Source organism: Etheostoma cragini, chromosome 9 (assembly GCF_013103735.1).
Source record: "Etheostoma cragini isolate CJK2018 chromosome 9, CSU_Ecrag_1.0, whole genome shotgun sequence".
NCBI classification, from domain to species: Eukaryota; Metazoa; Chordata; class Actinopteri; order Perciformes; family Percidae; genus Etheostoma; species Etheostoma cragini.
In genome coordinates this window covers 13828436-13847631 of record NC_048415.1, presented here as the reverse complement: position 1 = coordinate 13847631, position 19196 = coordinate 13828436, and the positions used below count along the sequence as shown (strand labels likewise).

Genomic DNA, 19196 nt, shown 5'->3' with positions numbered 1-19196 from the left:
ATGTTAACCTGCCTAAAACTGGCATAAGGTCAAACCACTGTGGTTTGGTTTTAAAAAGCAAATAAAATAGATTCTTAGATTCTAAAGAGCTTAATAAGATAAAAAACACAAAGTGCCTGAATTTCTTCCCTTACGTGTAATGGTGATGTTGGCTGTGGTCTTGATGTCGCCATAGATACAGCTGTAAATTCCGCTGTCCTCTAGCTGTGTGTTTTTGATGATAAGTTCCATACTGCTGTTTCGATTTTTAATCTGGTACTTGAAATCATTCTTCAGCAGCTCTTGTCCTTTCCTCCACTCCACAGCAAGGCCGGGCTTTGACAGCTCGCAGATCAACATCACGCTATTCTCCTCCTCCACTTGCTGGTTCCTTAACTTTGTCTTGAATTGGATGGGAGGAGCTGCAAGGAGAAGAAACACAGACTGGTTGTTTTCTTCAAAAATGTTCAAATAATTAGTTGCTGTTATTTTATTGAACTTCATACTCCTACTTTTAAATTGTTTTACAGCTTTTATTGGTTCTTATCATTTTACTTTATCCTATCTTGTGAGTTCTTTCAATTTCAATTAAATCAAATGGGAAAGGATATCTAAGAAAGGCTTAGATCAATTTCTTCAGCGTAGGGTTTCTACTTTACCTTTGACGGTGAGCTCAGCAGTTGATTGGGTGTCTTTAGTCTTGCAAGTATATTTCCCGGCATCACTTTCCTCCATGTTGTTGATGATCAGTTTAGTGAGACGTCCCTCCTGTTTCATCTCATATTTGTATCCAGGTTTGAGGATGACTCTGCCTTTCCTCCATTCAACTGGAGCTCCAGGTCTGGAGAGCTCACAGCAGAAAGCTCCACTGTCTCCTTCTTTTACCTCCAAATTCTCCAGTGCTTGTTTAAATGTTACAGGAATTGCTGAGGGGAAAAAAAATTAAAAAACGCTCACTCGCAATTCAAATCAATTTTATTTATAGTGTCAAATCATAACAGAAGTTATCTAAGGACACTTTACAGGTAGAGTAGGTCTTCACCTTTTATATACAGTCTACGTCTACACCACACTGTATAATTTACAGAGACCCAACAATTCCCCACAAGAGCAAGCATTAATTGCAGCAGTGGCAAGGAAACCTTCCTTTTAACAGGCAGAAACCTCTGACAGAACCTGACTCTTGATGGGCGTCTATATGACGCTGCCGGTTGGGACACCTCATTTTTCCACACAATAATAATATAATAAATAATAATTTATATGTATTATTAATACATCCATGTTTACTTTTGTAGGAAATACCAGGTCTCTCTCGCTGTGGTTGAGAAACAAAATTCCGAGCTGTGTCTATCCATGGAATGGCTGTAGGGAAACATACCTCTTACTTTGATGTCAGCTGAAGTCACAGCAGTGCCAACAAAACAGCTGTACTCCCCCAAATCTGAGAGAGTTAAATTTGTGATTATCATCTCAGCCATCCTGCCTTCTTGCTTCATCTGGTATTTTTCTCCTTCCTTCAGAAGTTGAGCATTTTTCCTCCACTCAACTGAAACTCCTGGTTTAGAAAGCTCACAGCGCAGTATCACACTGCCCTCCTCCACAGCTTCCTGGTTCTTCAACTTTTGCTTGAAAGTCACTGGGATCGCTGAAAAACAATGCAAAAACTGTATTAAATGTGTAAATTGCCAAAGCAAAATTGTATTACATAATGTGTAATGGTTCTCACCAGTGATGATGACAGTGCAAGTCGTTTTTAGGTCTTCACAAACACATCTGTATGTGCCACTGTCCTCAGGCTGGCTTTTCCTGATGAGGAGCTCCAGGGTGGTGCCGCTCTGCTTTATCTGGTATTTCTCCCCGTTGGTCAACACATTGTCTCCCTTCTTCCACTGCACTGGAATGCCTGGTTTGGAAAGCTCGCAGCAGAGCGTCACTCCATTGCCCTCCTGCACCTGAATATTCTTCAGTTCTTGAAGGAATTTGATGGGCCGCTCTGGAGCAGACCACAGGAAAAAAATCAAAATGATTAAAAAGATGTTTATGTCCGCTGTTCTCCAATCCTGACACTGTTAAAGTCATGTTAACCCAACCATATACAATATAGACCAATAAGCATTCAAGTAACATCAGAAACATCATCCAGAAAGAAAGAGGGGACAATACAAGCCACACTGTTTCGAAGTTCTGCCAAGTACAATGGCAAGGATGCCACCAAAGTAAAAACAATATCAGTGGATGGTCTGGATCTCTACTACTATTTGTTCCCACGATTCTTGGAAGTTGTTGTATAACGGCCTAGACGTTAATCCCTTATGTCCCCCTACTGCACTGATACAGTATATTCCAACTTTCAACCAACTAAATGTTACACCATGTATTTCTCCTACACAAGTGGTGAAATCCACTTAAACAATAGCTCAACATTTAAAATGTCAGCTTTGTCTGATTTGCATCTAGTTCTGTGTTTTATTCTTTACTGAAAGATTCAGTTGTGTTTAGCATGTTTATATTTTACCTTTTGGTATACTGTATATTCATGAGCTCTTTGAGTGCACTCAAGAAGAACAATGCAATTTATTGTGGTGTGTGCAGTACTCACCATTCACAATGATCGTAGCTTTGGTACTCTGTTCTCCACATATACAGGTATAGTCTCCAGTGTCGTCCAGACCGAGGTCCGCAATCTTCATCTCCACCTGCAGGTCCTTCTTCCTCATCTGGTACTTGTCTCCGTTCTTCAGCAGTTCTCCTCCTTTCCTCCACTCCACTGAAGGGGCAGGTTTGTTGAGCTCACAGCGCAGCACCACACTGTTGCCCTCTGTCACTTCCTGGTTAACTAGGGGCATCTTAAAACTTGGTGGTAAACCTGTCAATCAGAGTCAAATCTTACTAAAGATCAGATGAAATCATCATGTTCTTTGAGAATTCAAAGTAATAAAAGACAAAAAGGTCTACCCTACACTTTAATAAAATTAATAATCCCATTAGAATGAGTTCTCAAAATGAGAACGTTTTTTTGCAGCCTGAGCAGCTTAAATCTTTAGAGAAAATAAAAGGACCAAATAAGGATCGATGGAGAGCATATCTTTTCCGGACCAAAACAGCTTAAATGGAAATATGGTAACAATTATTATCTGATCATGCAAATTTCTACCGAATTCACCTGATTCAATAACACATTTACTTGTCTTCGGTTTGACAAAATAACAAATATTACATGGCAACAGTGATGTAAGCCACACGGCATACTCACAAAACAATCTGTCATGCTCAAAATCCTTTTTTTTTCTACTACTAAGTATTCAGTGGAATGGATTATATGATTGATATTACATATTAAAAATACATGTAATATCGCTTACATGAAAAACACTTGGGTTAGTACTAATATTTGTTGAGTTACAGAACCGTGTGGGATGTATCTAATTGTACTATTACATCCCATATGAATCTACATCCTATATGTATATCTACTGTATCTTTTCACCCAGCTGATGAGGAGTAATGTACAGTACACACAGAGTACTGTGACATTAGGCCATAGGCAGGACAAGGTATGGAACAATTATCTACATAGTGGGGCTCACACAGTGCTCATACCCACTAGGTCTATTTTGTTTTTTTATTGTACATAATTAAAGCTGACCTCTTTGGCGTCTGCGCTCAGGTGATTCTGTTGAATATATTGGGGTAACATTTTTTTTAAAAGGAAGAAATGTGCTTCACAAAATAATGCATCTAACACATGGGGGAGACTTGAATTTTGTTTACCTTTTACAGTGAGCTCAGCAGTCGATTGGCTGTCTTTAGTCTTGCAGATGTATTTGCCAGCATCGTTCTCCTCTACGTTGTTGACAACCAGTTTAGTGAAAGGTCCCTCCTGCTTCAGCTCATATTTTTCTCCAGGCTTCAGGATCACTCTGCCTTTCCTCCACTCCACTAGAGCTCCAGGTTTGGAGAGCTCACAGCAGAACACTGCACTGTCCCCTTCTTTCACCACCAGGTGCTGGACCTCTCGTTTAAATGTCACGGGAAGTGCTGTTGTGGGTATATTAGAAAACCCTGTTGTCATTGATTGCATTCAACTTGCCATTTCATCTTAATCAAACGGGCACCTTGATTTTTATTGTGTTGCAATACAAGGAGGCAGGCACTGCCATTTTCCTGTTCCTCTCATTGAAGCCATCCAACATGTAACACTTTGGTTTCACAGGTATGGGATTTGGGATTTTGCACTACGTAAAATGCACACAGACATTTGAAGTCTAATGGATCTCTAGTTCTGTATCACTAAGTCACAGGTGCACAACTTCAGTAATAAGAGAGATACTGAGACATGGACTATCTAAGGATGCACCCATAACAACAACTGTTAAGATATACGCTGAAATGAGCAAGAGAAATTAAATATATTCTGTTGTTTGTTTGCACGCTTTAAACTTACATTTTACTTTGACTTCAGCAGTGGTTTTCTCATCTCCTGTGAGGCAGCTGTATTTCCCTGCATCTTCTGGTTGGATGTTGAGAATAGTCATCTGAGCTATCTTTTCTTCCAGCTTCATCTGATACTTTCCTCGATACATCTCTCCAGACAGCACCTGAGTCCCTCTCTGCCACTGTACCGCGACTCCCTTCTTTGAAAGCTCACAGCGTAATGTCACACTGCAACATTCTTCGGCCTCCTGGGTCTTCAGACTTACTTTAAATGTGGCGGGAACAGCTGTTGAACCAAACACAATACTGTTTATACACGTGAATCCGAAAACAGGCAAGATCATTAAAAAAGCACTTAATATGGTAGCTCAATAAACAAAAAAACTACAGAGTGTGCTTCACTACGCTTGTCTCACACATTGAACATACCGATAACTTTAACAGTGGCCTTTGTTCTCTGCTCTCTACAAACACAGGTGTAGATCCCGCTGTCCTCTGGTTCAGCATCTCTGATGATCAACTCCAGGGCTGAGTCCCTCTGCTTAATCTGGTACTTCTCTCCGTTCTCCAGCAGATCTCCTCCAAGCCTCCACTCCACTGGGACTCCCGCTTTAGAGATCTCACAATATAGTGTGATGTTATGTCCTTCCTCTACTTGGAGGTTCTTCAGTTTTTGCTTAAAGATGATGGGAAGAGCTAACATCCAAAGATAAAGTTAGGTCATGAGAAAGAAATTAATAATCACAAGAATTGAATTAACAGCAATTACATGTAGCTATGCTAGAAAGCTGGATAAACAATTAGAAAACGTAGCCACCTATTGTTGGAAAGACCGTGCCGGGTAACGTGCTGCGTACACGCTGTGTACTCCATGATAAGCCAAAAACACTTTGCAAATTCCAGTTCATTGCATTAACTTTCTACTTTGAGTTGAAAACGAATTGCAGCTGAGTAGGGCTGTTAAAAAGGGTGAGTGACCGGCACAATTTCCTGAATTCTGCTTTGACATGGCTCGCATGTAAGTACACACAGTAAAAACAAACATCAGATTAAATATATTGAATTAAAAAAAAAGATAAATAACTTCAGCATGGCTTTGCAGGAAGCAGCAAAGTGGAAATGTGACCAGGTATTAAAGATCTTCATTGTTTGTTGTCATAGTATATTTTCCTAATTTTCCCTCCATTTCTTTTCCAGGAATCTTCCGATTTGTTTCTTGGAATTTACTACAAACTTGGAATCATACCGTGTCAACACAGTGATAACTTCCATTTTGCCAAAAAATACACTTATAGTAGACCATTTTTATGTATCATTGTGCAATGTGTTCTTTTGCTTCTACATGACTGAGCTTTGCACTGGTGAGAATAATGCATATGTAGTTTAGTATCTTGCTAAATGATGGAAAGTTACAGTAGCAACTATTATATTTTCAGTTCTGTACTTGCTGCATGATTCTACATCAAAACCAGAGTATTTTTACATTTTAACTTAGGACGGGGCGATATGGGGGAAATCAGATACCTTACTTTTAATTTATACATATTTATTTTGTTTATTGTGACAAAAGAAGCTTCCATGCACAGTTGGTGAGGCTCACGTACATATTGTATAGAAAAGTTATCTAATTCAAATCAGTTTTGTAATGCTCTTTTAATTCTGTTTTGCTATGTTTAATGTCACATACTTTTTGAAAGTAACCTCCTTGATACTGTACAGGGAGCATTACAGATCAAAAATTAATACAACTGCTTCAATAAGGAAAAAATAGAACACAATGAAACTGTCAATAACAAATGCCTACCATTAACAGTCAGTGTTGCAGTGGTCTCTATGTTCCCACACATGCATGTGTAGATGTCGCTGTCCTCAGGTGTAACATCAAAGATCCTCAGTTCAATAAGCATGTCTCTCTGCCGCATTTGATATTTCTCCCCACTCCGGATGAGTTCATTCCCCCTCTTCCTCCACTCCACAGCGTGACCAGACTTGGACAGCTCGCAGCGTAAAGCCGCAGTGCTGCCCTCCTCAACCAGGACATTCCTCAGCTTCTGCTTGAAGGTAACTGGGAGAGCTGTGGAGTCATGGGTGACCATATGTTAAGATAATATTCATTCATGATGAAATATTTATAATTATCAACATTTGTTGAAATGATTTTAAGCCTAACCCACAACATCACTTAACACCATTAGCCTATTTGTAAATGATGTCCTACCAGTGATTTTGACAGTGGCAGATGTCATTTGATCAGCACACACACAGCTGTAGACCCCACTGTCGTCAGGAACAGGCTTCCAAATCAGAAGCTCCAGGCTGGTCTCCCTTTTCCTTATCTGGTACTTAACGCCATTCTTTAACAGATCATGTCCTTTCCTCCATTCTACTGGAATTCCAGGTTTAGACAGCTCACAGCGCAATAGGACATTGCTTCCCTCCTCTGCTTGCATGTCCTTTAACTGTTGTACAAATGTAATAGGAACAGCTGGAAAGCAAGAGGTGACTTTTTTAAATACAGTTAGAAGGAAAACGAAAATGGTTATGCTGTGCAAAGTATGCCAGCCTGTCAGCAAAAACATGTTAAACCAGAACACTCAATAAAATAATAGAATGGTCTTGTGAACTGGCTCCATGTTCTGCTGTTCATGACAAGTGGCCAACTACCTCAGGCCATAATATATACCATAGACTGAGAAGCATAAATATTATTGCAGAGCACAACAGCAAATCTGTGGAGAAAATGTTAAATTGACTTTCAAATATACTGTAAAAGTGTGTTTTGATGAAACTATATTTTTGGTAAAATTAGGTATGGTAAAATCCACAAGAAGCTAAGAAAAAGTTGATAACACACCATGGACTTTGAGGCTTGCTGTAGTATGGTGGTCTCTGCACTGACAGGTATATTCTCCTGAATCATCAGGCTTCAGGGCTTTGATTGTCAGGGAATTAATGGTCTTTCTCTGTTTCATCAGGTACCTATCTCCAGGCCTGATACTCTCAAAACCTCTCCTCCAGTGGAACTGGACCCCAGGCAGAGAGTATTCACAGGTCAGGGTCACGGTCTCTCCCTCTTTGGCCTCCATAGTCTTAAGAGACTGGGTGAACTCTGCTGGGATGGCTTAAAAAAGACAATAAATAGAAAAGACAGATGGATACTAATGCTTAAAACAAATGTTACCTGTATAATCAGTTTCAGTGTATAAGCATTCACATCCCTCTAGCATTTAATGTTGGCCAATAGTTAGAAATACTAGTCCTTGTAATAACCTTTGACAGTTACAACAGCCCTAGTTGTAACAGATCCGGCACTGCACTCGTACACTCCGGCATCGTTGTTGCAGACCTCCCGAATCGTCAGCCGGGCCTCACAGCCGGAACGACTGGCAAAATACCTTGAAGAGTTCCACATCAGGCAGCCATCTTTGTACCACAAGATGTGACATGGCTTGGAGGCCACACAAGACAAAACCAAACCACCTCCTTCAATAGCCTCACAGTCTTCAAGCGCTTTAATGATGGTGGGACGTCTCTCTGATAATATAAAGAAATAAAGCCAAATTAGAAAATGTAACATCTAAACAGAGTCCGAGTAAGGCAATCACTCTGTGACTCCATGGCAGAAACCCTCATACATGCTTTCATTACCTCCCGTTTGGACTACTGCAATGGAATCCTTTCTGGGTTCTCCAGCAAAACCTTAGACCTGCTCTAGTATGTCCAAAACTCTGCCGCCAGGGTCCTTACCCACACCAAGACGTGGCAGCACATCACCCCAACACTCCTCAACTGGCTCCCAATTAAGTCCTGCATCAAATATATAATCCTCCTTCTCACCTACAAATCCCTTTTTTGGTCCAAAACAAAAACGAAACACCACTTGTTCACCACAGCCTACAACCTACCTTAGTATAGCCACCGTAATTATGTAAAGTGTCCTTGGGTTTCATGAAAGGCGCTATATAAATAAAAGTTATTATCATCATTAGTTTTATGAAAATACACATTAAAACTCTGGCACATTAAAGCCTCACCTCTAACCAACATTGAGGCGTACGATCTTTTGTCCCCTGCTGCAAACGAGACAGTGCCAGTGTCTTTGCGGGCAAGTTGTCTAAATGTGAGGGTGTGGAAGCCTCCTGGCAACATCTGGATCTCATTGAGCTCATTGGTGTACAGCAAAGTCTCGTCCAGATACCACTTGACCCCAATGTAATCACTGGGACAAATTCGACACCTGAATGTGACTGTGTCACCCTCTAGACACTCTACATCCTCTAATTCATCCAGGATCAACACCTTCTGACCTGAGAGAATCATAGAAAAGATGGAAAAGTCATAAATCCCATGAACAGAATATACATGTAGTTCACTGAAAATTACACTCAAATTTGCTTTAAGGGGTCATTTTAGGAAATGATTTGTGGCATTCTAGCCACAGTGGGGATATACAATTTCTCTGACATGTAATTATGTTAGTATATATCATCTCTCACTTAAATAATTGAGGCCCTTGAAATCAAGACTTTAATGGGCAGTGAGTAGCCTATAACTTTTGGATATTTGGATATTTACTAGTCTAAAAAGAACACATTAAGCAGCAGTTTGATAAATTAGAGTTGCAGTAACTTCTATCATATCCGGCAATGGCTGCATGGTTCCATATGTCAGCTATTACATGTATATTCCTTCTTTTTATTGTTGAGTATTTACAAATCAATTTTTCATTCTGTTTAAGGGGCTAAAATATCCCAGATGTTCTCCTACACCTTAATGTACAATTAACACACAGACCCATTCTGATGTGGCCCACATACAGATAGTTTTAACCTAAACCACAGCAATGCAATGCCCAGTGTTCCCTTCACTATGTTCTTACCCTGCACAGTCAGCTGTGCCCGGCTTTGCATTGTACCGACATCACACGTGTATACATCTGTGTCCGATTTCTCCAGTGAAGTGATGGTTAGGGACAGCACCACTCTCTTCTGCCTGATGACATACTTCCTACCAGACCTCAGCTCCACCATGCCCTTCAGCCAGATCACCCGCTTGGCTGGCCGCCTGGTCTCACACTCCAGGGTCACTTTACCCTTTTCCTCTGCTCGTGTGTCCCTTACCTCCCTCGCAAATGTGTGCTGAAGTTCTGAAAGGTAAAATGAAGTTCAGGAAATTGAGTTAAGCTATACACTTCCTACTTCAGTCGTTGACCCGCATTGCAAAATAGGACAAAACACTGGACAGCAACATTGATTTGCACAACACTACAGCATGAACCCTGCATTGTATTAGTCATCATCTAACATATTCAAAAACATTATTTCAAAAGCCCTCACCTACCTCTGATCTCCAGCTTGGCACGTGAGGCAATGCCGTCGGCCTCACAGCAGTACTCTCCAGAGTCTCTGATGGTGGTATTCTTGATCACCAATCGCGCCAAGTTCTTCTCCACACTCATTTCATACTTTGGGCTCTGCCTGATCAAATGGCCATTTTTCAGCCAACGGATTGTGACTTCTGGTTTGGTGATCTCACAGCTCAGCTCTGCATCCTCGCCAGGTACCGCCTTGACATTCAGCAGCTCCCTAAAGATGTGCACTGGCTTCTCTAAAAGAGAGGAGAGTGGAGAGCTTGGTTGCTTAAATGCATCTACCAAATTGCGTATTTTAAAATAAAACTCACAGACAGGTATCCCTACAAACACGGACAAAAGAGTGCTTATCTTGTTTTCTGAGAAAGACAGATATTCACCTTTAACAAAGAGCATGGTCCTACAGCTCAAGTCTTTGATTGTGAAGATCACGTCTCCAGCGTCAGTTGGTATAGCATCTTTAATGGTCATCCTGTAGTTGCGGCCATTGTTGATAACCTGGATACGGCTGTTGGTGACCAACACCTGGCCATTGATGGTCCAGGTAGGCTCATCATTAAGATCATGAGAGAGTTGACAATCAAAAGTGCAACTTTCGCCTTCAAAGACAGTTATTGTCTTCATACGCTGAACAATAGTGATATGTAAGTCTGTAGACAAATATTATAACAAAACAGTGTTATATATATTTAAAGAGTACCATTACAGTGAGCGAGACATTTACTGTAACACCACAGAAAGGAATTTAACAACTTTAACAACAGAATAACTGAGTACCTTCTTGTCAGTTTAAAAAAGAATGTTACTTGAGGTTTACGATTCAAAAGTGACCATCTAAAAGTTACTTTCATCATTTTATCAATAATTTGGTGGTACAGCTTAATTTTCAAGACTTCCAAATAACCAAAATTATTGTTCCTACTACTCACCATGTACAGTAACTTTGGCTTTGGTCTGGCTGGTTCCCAAGTCACAGGTGTACAGTCCAGCATCATCCTTACTCAGGGAATGGATGATCAATGCCATGGACTTCCCAAACTGGAGTAACTCATGTTTATCATCAGCGGTAAGGACCATACCATCCTTCCTCCAAACAGGGGTCACTGTCTCTTTGGAAATGTCACACTGCAGGCAGACTTCCCCTTGCTCTTCTCCTATTGCATCCTCCAGAGACCTCAGGAACACTGCTGGGCGCTCTGGAGCCAAGATCAGCATACATAAAGTGTGCATGTTTCTCAGAAATGAACAAATAGAAATGCAAGTATCAGGAAAAACTAATCATACACTTCAGTTATTCCCCAAGCTGACCTTTGACCTTTAAGGTGGTTGTCTCAGAGAGAAGGCCGGCTTTGAATGTGACCCTGCTCTCCTGTGGTCGCAGCGCCTTTATTGTGAGGCTGTGCATAGTGCCCATGTGCCGGATCCTGTTGATGGCGTTGCAATAGAGGCGAACGTTGTTGAGGAGCCACTCCACGTTGGCGACCACATAGTTGAGCTCACAGGAGAATGTTGCCATGCCATCCTCCTCTATTTCCACTGGCTCAAAGTGTTTGACTAACTTCAGTGTTCGCACTTCAATAAAAGGGGGAAATACATGACGCTAAATCATCAACTGAACATACACAGGTAGGTAATATAAAACTAAAAAGAAATCTCCTATGTAGAAAGTGTTATTACTTTATCTCAATTTTTTCCCAAACCATGTTTAACCTACCCTCAACCTTAACATGAGCTGTGCTCTGTGAGCCCCCAGCCATGCAGCGGTACTGTCCTGCATCCATTCCTGTCAAGCCATGAATGGTCAGCTGTGCTCGCTTCCCTTCCCTTTTCATGCTGTACTTGTTCGAGGTCTTCAGAGCCGTACGCCCTTTAAACCACCGCACCACCCTGGGAGACGGGGAAAATGCACAGCTCAGAGTCACAGAGCTGCTCTCTTTTGCCTCTACATCGTCCAAGTGGCGGACAACCTGGAGAGGTCGCTCTAGAAGGGAGAGAGGTAAAGCTGCTTAATGACACACTCCTGCAAAACATATAGTAGATAGTCTAGCTAGCTGTCTGGATTCACCCTGCAGAGATCTGAGGAGCAGTTAACCATAGTCCTGATAAATCAACAGGAGTTTACAATGCCAGTGCAAAGAAAGTGGAAGGTGTGGGACATCCGGTTTAAAAAGAGAAACATCCAGCGGAATATGCAACGGCACTTGAACTATCCCGGAAGTGGAACGTCATCAATATAGACCAAACTGGTATAACGTATTTCAGTAATTATCCGTTTGCAAATTAGCCTCGCTGGGTAACGTTATTAAGCTAACGTTACCTGGCTAGCCTATCTAGCTTGCGCTATAATTTATTTTTACTGTAATCATTTCATCCAAAAGGAATGCAGATCTCATTGACAAATTCAAAGTGCTTTATTCACGGTCTCTCTTCCATTCTCACCCCAGGTTCAGCCAACTCACCTTTGACGGTAAGCTGAGCAGTGGAACGACTCTTGCCAGCTACAAAGAGCATGGGGCCCGACATGGAGCTTTCCGTGGAGGTGAGACAGAGGCTGTGGAGGGTGCCTTTCCTGTCGATGTTTACTGCTGCGCTAGGCTCCAGCACCTCACCGTTCAGGGTCCACCGGGGGGGCCTTCCTGATTTCAGGCTGGTCTCCACTTGGAACAGCGCTGGCTCTGGCTCCATCACCTCCACTGAGCTCATCCCCCTCACTATTTTGATAGCCTGCTCTGCATGTACAGCCATAATACACATTACAACTACTGAATACAACTCCTGACTTTAACATAGTTAAATATAACATTACAGAAAACACTCTTGATTGTATAATGTACATATTAGAAACGCATGTGCACATGGGCATTACACATGAATACAGTAAGTATTTTTTGGGTACATGAATGCGTACATGTACAGTAGGCCATACACCTCATTTAATTTGACTGCTGTGACAGCAGGCAGCTTACCCTCCACGAGAAGCTGACAAGAGGTGTTGTCATCTCCAGCATCACAGGTGTAGGTGTCCTCATCTGAAGAGCAGACGTTGTCGATGGTCAGCTGCCTGTAGACATCTTGGCTGATCAGTTGGTATTTTTTACTGGGCTGGAGCTCCTTCCTGTTCTTGTACCACCGGACCTGAGCATTAGGCCGTGACACCTGGCACTCCAGCAGACCCCGGTGACGATACATGGCTATCTTGACCCTCAGCGGACGCACTATTTGGACTGGGAGCTCTGAAGAAGGGAGGAACAGGCTGTTTTGAATGCAAGTGCTAGGGGCACTTCTATGATACCATACACTTGAACTCGAGCATTGAGAACATTGTTTGTGTAAACAGAGTTTACTAAAAAGAACGGTTTTAACAACTCACTGTAGCTGTTGGTTTTTCCGGTTGCCGTCCATCTAGCAAGTCAAAAATAGTCAAGGGAGGAGAGTAAAGAGGGAAAGCTCCTAAAGCTTAGTTCTAGATAAATGCATGGATAATTTGTTATTGTTTCATTACTGAAAAACAATATTGACCTTGTAGTTGAAAAAGAGCCTCATATAAGAATGACATTTCCTCATTCGCGTTTGGAGATTGACTCTTTTTTGGACTGACAAGATGGCGGATGGAGTAAACAACAAAAGCTACAGTGAGTTGTTAAAATCTTTCTTTTTAGTAAACTCTGTGTATACAAACAATGTTTTCAATGCTTGTCTTAATGTGTAGAGACCCTGGTGATGCTTCGAGCAAAGTTTCATGTTGTGTCGAACCTTCTGAGTGGTTTAAAAAGTTGATTTTGATCATAGAAGAGCCCCCAGCACTCCCATTCAAAAGGCCTTTTGATGGAAAACGAGAATACGGTAAATCTTAGTGGCGCTTCTGTCCTAATTATGCTTTTAAGCAAAAGTTTGACTCGGGTACATTCACAAAAAGACCGTAGGTTGCATTTTGGCGAGAGTTCATCCCCCACAAATCATCCCCACCATAAATCCATGTTAAATCGTGACATTAACAGTCTGGTGGCTCACCTTTGACTGTGAGAGTTGCATAGGACGAGACACGCTCTGCAGTGAATCTGATCTCTCCAGCATGCTCTGGCCTGACTGACTTGAAGAACAGAGTGTGAGTTTTACCTGCAAATCAAATCAAAGGAAAATGTTTCATCATTTTGTATGTATTGTATTTAACCAGTTTTTTTATATTTTCTTTAGACTTAGGAACTGACCCGTACAACCACTATGACAACTCAAACACAGCTTCTTAGCTTGGAAAGTTGAGTGTACTCTAAAGCCCGTGATACCCATGTGGTTGGTCTCTCACCCTGGTATCTGATCTTGATGTTGTCCCCAGGTCTAATTCGGCAGTCATCTCTGTACCACCGACCATCCAAGTCCACCTGGTTGACCTCACACAGGAAATTCACAGGTTGACGCTCCATCGTGTCAACATTTTCAAGCTCCTTCACTATGTGGATGTCCCTAGCTGGCAGAAGATAACCAAACCATTACTGTAAATTTTGTCAAAGCAACCAACAGAATTGTATGAATCTGCTTGTCAGATCATTCTTATAGCAATGATTATACGATAATCCTAATATGTTGATGTTTAGCAGGCATAATGTCAACCATGTTAACCATCTTAGTTTAGCACAGGAGCATGCTCACATTAGATAACATCAAACACAATGTACAGCTGAGGCTGATGGGAATGGCAGTTTTGTAGGTGTATAAACCATTTTTATTTGTATACATTAGGCTATTACATGATGTAGTAACACAAGAGTGCGGCCATATTTTAATTACATCATATGAATGTTTAGGCCTTGGTCAGGTCTTGGCTTTGACTTAAATTTGACATGGACAGTCTATTTAGCCACCTTACCTGTGACGCTTAGTCTGCATGAGGTCTGAATGCCGTTGGCCTGAAAAGAGAAGAGGCCTGCATCTCCCAAAGCCACCTTGTTCAGTACAAGGGAGTGTTTCTTCCCATGTGTGCTGATACGCCAGTTGGGCTTTGACTTAAGCTGCATCCCATCTCTGGTCCACACACCCTCAATATAGGCCAGGTTGAGTTTCACTTCAAAGGAGCAGCTCTCACACTCAGACACTTCCACATCTTCCAAGCCTTTCAACACCCGCAGACGGTTCTCTGGCACACAGAGACGCAGCATTAGAGACTCAAATACTCATTTGCTACTACACTTTGTATATGAAAGAGAACTTACTTGCAGCAGCTACAATTCCTCCAGGTATATTGTCTCCCATGCCCCCTCCTGCTCTCCTCTCAGTGTGATTGGGGAATCTTGGTTGCTTGTTGCCACAGTTCTCACAGAAGGACTACAACTATAATATTATGAAAATGTATTTCAGGTAACGGTTTAGAAGAAAACAAATAATTGGTTCAGCCGTAAACGCATCGTCATGTTGTTTTAGACAAAACACATTTTAAATGCCAAAACAATTCTTCTCAGGCCTATAATGACAGAAAACCATCACTTCCAAAATGGCAACATTGGCACGTCAAAATGGATACACATATGGCATCACTTTGAAATGGGTTGATCCCTGCGATAGCATGCCATTCCTCCTCCGTAAAAAAAAAGTAGTAATCTTTGTCACCTTACTTGGCTGAGCTCAGCACTACCAATATAATATAATACCTCAGCTGTAATGCCACTTCCATCAGGCTGTATGCACTGAACTAGGAAGAAGGGGAAGCTTTAAAAAACAAACAAGGGGCCAAATGAGAACTGTCAATCACTAATCACTAACTGATTCATGTACTGTATGTGAGATCATGACACGTTTTGGAGGTTGGTTCCTCCCACTATTATTATGAGGTTTTCAAAGTAATCCAAGAGGAGGGTCATTCTTTCTCAATACCGGCCAGCTAAAAATCCCATCACAGTAGTGCATCACACAAGGGCACTAAATCTGCTAGCCATTATCTACATTACCTCTACAGGCTCAGGATAGCCAATGAGATCTTCTCTAACATGGCAAGTAAGCGGAAAGAAATACCATGGAAATAAAAAAGTAATGAGTTGAGCAAACTCAAAACAGTTGAGAGTGAAAGCCTTTGACCTTTTGTGAAACTTTGTGTATCTTATAATACAACTGTGCAGTATATGATTTAACTTTAATCCGTTCATTTTCCATCAAAGTATGCAAGCAAAGAGATAATGCTAAAAAAAACTACCAAAATAACACAAGAACATGTCATATCACCTGCAGCAATGCACCAACCTTCAACTTAGACTGGAGTTTTCTGGAAAGAATAAATCCTTGCATGTCCTCTTGTGCCACCGATGACAAAAAAATTAAATTACCTTCACCTGAAAAAAGAGGATAGAAACATCCTCCATGGCAACAGATCTGTTTGAGTCTTGTCTTGTTTCACACAAAGCTTTAAAGATTAACAACAAACGTTTAGCCAAAGGAAAGCATGCCCAGGTTTGCAAGCTGCGTCCCTGTCCCCAAAGCACAGAGCCTATAGTGCTTTCTCTTTTTTTCTTTCTTTGATGGAACATAGGACTGAACAGCTGACATATCTCTCCCCCCCATACTAACCTCCAAAATAGCCTTCTGTCAGTATGAGGGCAAAGATAGCTCCGGTTTAAATGGTGTGCTGCTCATGTCCAGCGTCAATGGAATAATAAAAAAAACAATTCAAAATGTATACAATATGCTTAGCGTAGTTGTTTGATGGTTTTCCGGTGTGCACGAATGAGTGAGAGACAAGCTTGAAATAAGTGTAAGTGTGTCAGTAAGTGAATGTTGTTTCAAACAGAGATCTAAAATGACTGGTGCAAGACTGAAGTAGAACTTTCTTATCATTATACTAATCACGTTATTGCAATTTAATCACCTTGGGTTATAGACAGTTCAAAGTCCGTGGATCTCCACAGGGAGTATCCACCGCTGCTTCCGTTGAAAAGTCACAAAAGATTAAACAATATGAAGACACAGGAATCCTCTCTTAAATAACACTTGATCGGCATTCCAGTGTGAGGTAATATCGTGACATCAGAGCATAAAGTGGTTTGCTACCCATGATTGGTAAGCTCTCGATAAAAACACCCCCTAGAAAACATTCAGTGTCACACAGTGGCCATGTAATGCCAATATTATTCCTCTAGCTCCTCCAACTCAAAAATATGTTGGGCTGAGGTTTCTATTTACATGACAGTAAAACAACAAGACTGCCAGAAAGAACAAAGCCAGCACTACCCAGCACTGTGTACACCTCAGTTTGATAGACAGCTCCATGTGCCACTTAGCACTCCTACCTTGAGTGAAACTCGACAGGATAATCTCTTGGGGTACAAAAAAACAACTTGTCGTCACTGAGAAGGGAATTGGCCTACAGAAACGAACCAGTCTCATTTTACAGATCTCCTGCAGCGCATTCATTACAAAGCTTTTACTGTAGCCGATTTCTTAAACATTAGAGTGGGAAAGAGTCAATTTAAATACACTACAGTTTAGTGGTTATTGCTAAATGCTAATTTAAAAACATGATGTCACACCCCTTAGAAGATTTCACTCTAACAGACCTAAATGTCCCCAAAGCAGCTTGGACCAAGATGTCCCGCCACACTGAAGACAACCAACTTGATATCATGAAATGTGGGCCTTCTCGTGTATAGCATCTTATTGCTGGTGCACATAGGCTAAAAATAAAGCAGTGTTTAAGGAACTAAGGCAATGTGAGGATGTGTTGAGTGAATTTATAACTTGACAAAACAGCTGAACACTCCACCTAAGCCTCTGGATCTGTGTATGGAAACCCTCCCCCTTTTGTGTGTCACATGTCCTCTGGTCCAGACACCTAACAGTGGTTAGAGGAATACAGAAATGATTAACATATTTAAAACAGTGTGTTCTGTTTCTCGCCCTCAAATGGTTTTTCATTTAACAGCACGTTTTGCAGAAGTGATCATCTTAGTAGATAGATAGATAGATAGATAGATAGATAGATAGATAGATAGATAGATAGATTAAGGTGACCAGATTTCTCAAGTACCTCCAAAACAAGTAATGGTTTTACTTTTGTAAAACTTAAAACGGGGACACTAGACCTAGAACTGTCTCATTAGGGGCTGAGCCCCTAGACCCACCCCTGTTTTTACTTCCTTCTCCACTCCACTACACCTCAGAAGGGAATGTTTCAAGATAAAAAGTCCTAATATTTCAAGATTAAAAAATCCTAATACTTCAAGATAAAAATTCCTAATATTTCAAGATAAAAAGTCCTAATATTTCAAGATATAAAGTCTAACTATTGCAAAATCAATTCCTTATAGTCCTAATATTTCAACATAGAAAGTCTTAATATTTCGAGATAGAAACTCACTTCATATTTCATAATGTTGTAATGTAGGCCTACTGAACTACTGACAGCTTTTGCTTTATTGCTTAAGGCTTGTTTCTGCAACCGCTTATTGAGAATCAGATACAATAAAAACTATTGAGGACATATTTTCCTTTGACATTGATGCAGTATTAAACGAGATCGCTGCAGTCGGCAGCAGAGAAACAAGCTACAGTGTAAGTAGGATAATTGTCCAGCGTGTATTTACGTTCATAAAAGTGCTCGTTTTGCTACTGACAGACTCAGATTAATATTCTAAATGTCTGACAACATAATGGAAAGGATTTTCAGTTAAAGATTATCCTTTTTTAAAACATAAAAGTCCGAGAAACTGCGTTCGCTAAACCCACCAGACTCGTAATTAATAATAAAATAAATAATCAGTGATTTCATCGCCTCTGATAGATCCTGGCCTATAGGTTACAACATATGTCGCTCCGCCTGTGTGGACCATTTTTTCCACAAAAGTGGGATACATAAACTCAGACAACTAGCCCTTAAAATCCCCTGTTTTAACATTACATTTCTCAAAAACTGACCTGCCGTGGGTACCAAAAGTCATTTCACATTATTTTACTTTAGTCACTATTGTTCGCTGGCTAGACACATAACATTGGAGGACAACGTGAATTTTGAAAACATTATTTTGAAAGTCCCACACCGGATGTCAATTGTCAAAGGTAGGATACTCAAGTGTCTCGTGCTGCTGTCCGGATGATTATTATGTCTAACGTCGGTTTTGATAGATCACCACGTGGATCAAAGGCCTGGATCGCTCTGAGACGACTTGATAAAAACGGTTCGTAGCCTATGTTTCTCCTAGTGTTTCGACTTTGAGAGCAGTGATTTATTGTTTCGGCAACTGAAGTCCTCTGTCTGTGTGTCCATGGCAACATGCTTATTTAACCCATTAGACTAATAATAATGGAGATAAGAAGAGCGTTTATGTTTTTCTAATAAATATCCTCAAGCATACCCAGTTAGCACACATACGTCGGAACGACGTATTGGCGATGTAATCAAAATACGGCGGGGATATGTAGTAGTTAGGTC

General features: G+C 41.0%; 2 protein-coding genes across 2 annotated transcripts in view; one reads left to right on the top strand and one right to left on the bottom strand.

Annotated features, from left to right (window-relative positions):
• The window catches only part of obscna (obscurin, cytoskeletal calmodulin and titin-interacting RhoGEF a), a 46397-nt gene extending 30130 nt beyond the window's left edge, over positions 1 to 16267 (bottom strand). Inside the window, 24 exon segments of the mRNA XM_034882176.1 lie at positions 135 to 401; positions 639 to 905; positions 1361 to 1627; positions 1709 to 1975; positions 4427 to 4702; positions 4846 to 5112; positions 6221 to 6490; positions 6635 to 6901; positions 7271 to 7537; positions 7687 to 7950; positions 8451 to 8723; positions 9296 to 9562; positions 9757 to 10023; positions 10168 to 10437; positions 10717 to 10983; positions 11096 to 11359; positions 11502 to 11768; positions 12247 to 12516; positions 12754 to 13020; positions 13799 to 13903; positions 14091 to 14252; positions 14652 to 14918; positions 14995 to 15112; positions 16016 to 16267. Coding sequence (XP_034738067.1) covers positions 135 to 401; positions 639 to 905; positions 1361 to 1627; positions 1709 to 1975; positions 4427 to 4702; positions 4846 to 5112; positions 6221 to 6490; positions 6635 to 6901; positions 7271 to 7537; positions 7687 to 7950; positions 8451 to 8723; positions 9296 to 9562; positions 9757 to 10023; positions 10168 to 10437; positions 10717 to 10983; positions 11096 to 11359; positions 11502 to 11768; positions 12247 to 12516; positions 12754 to 13020; positions 13799 to 13903; positions 14091 to 14252; positions 14652 to 14918; positions 14995 to 15034 — 5665 coding nt within the window. The 5' untranslated portion in view covers positions 15035 to 15112; positions 16016 to 16267.
• A 2530-nt stretch (positions 16268 to 18797) lies between these two features.
• The window catches only part of si:zfos-1056e6.1 (uncharacterized protein LOC107988029 homolog), an 8856-nt gene continuing 8457 nt past the window's right edge, over positions 18798 to 19196 (top strand). Inside the window, exon 1 of the mRNA XM_034881976.1 lies at positions 18798 to 18942. Coding sequence (XP_034737867.1) covers positions 18858 to 18942 — 85 coding nt within the window. The 5' untranslated portion in view covers positions 18798 to 18857. The remainder of the gene's footprint in view (positions 18943 to 19196) is intronic.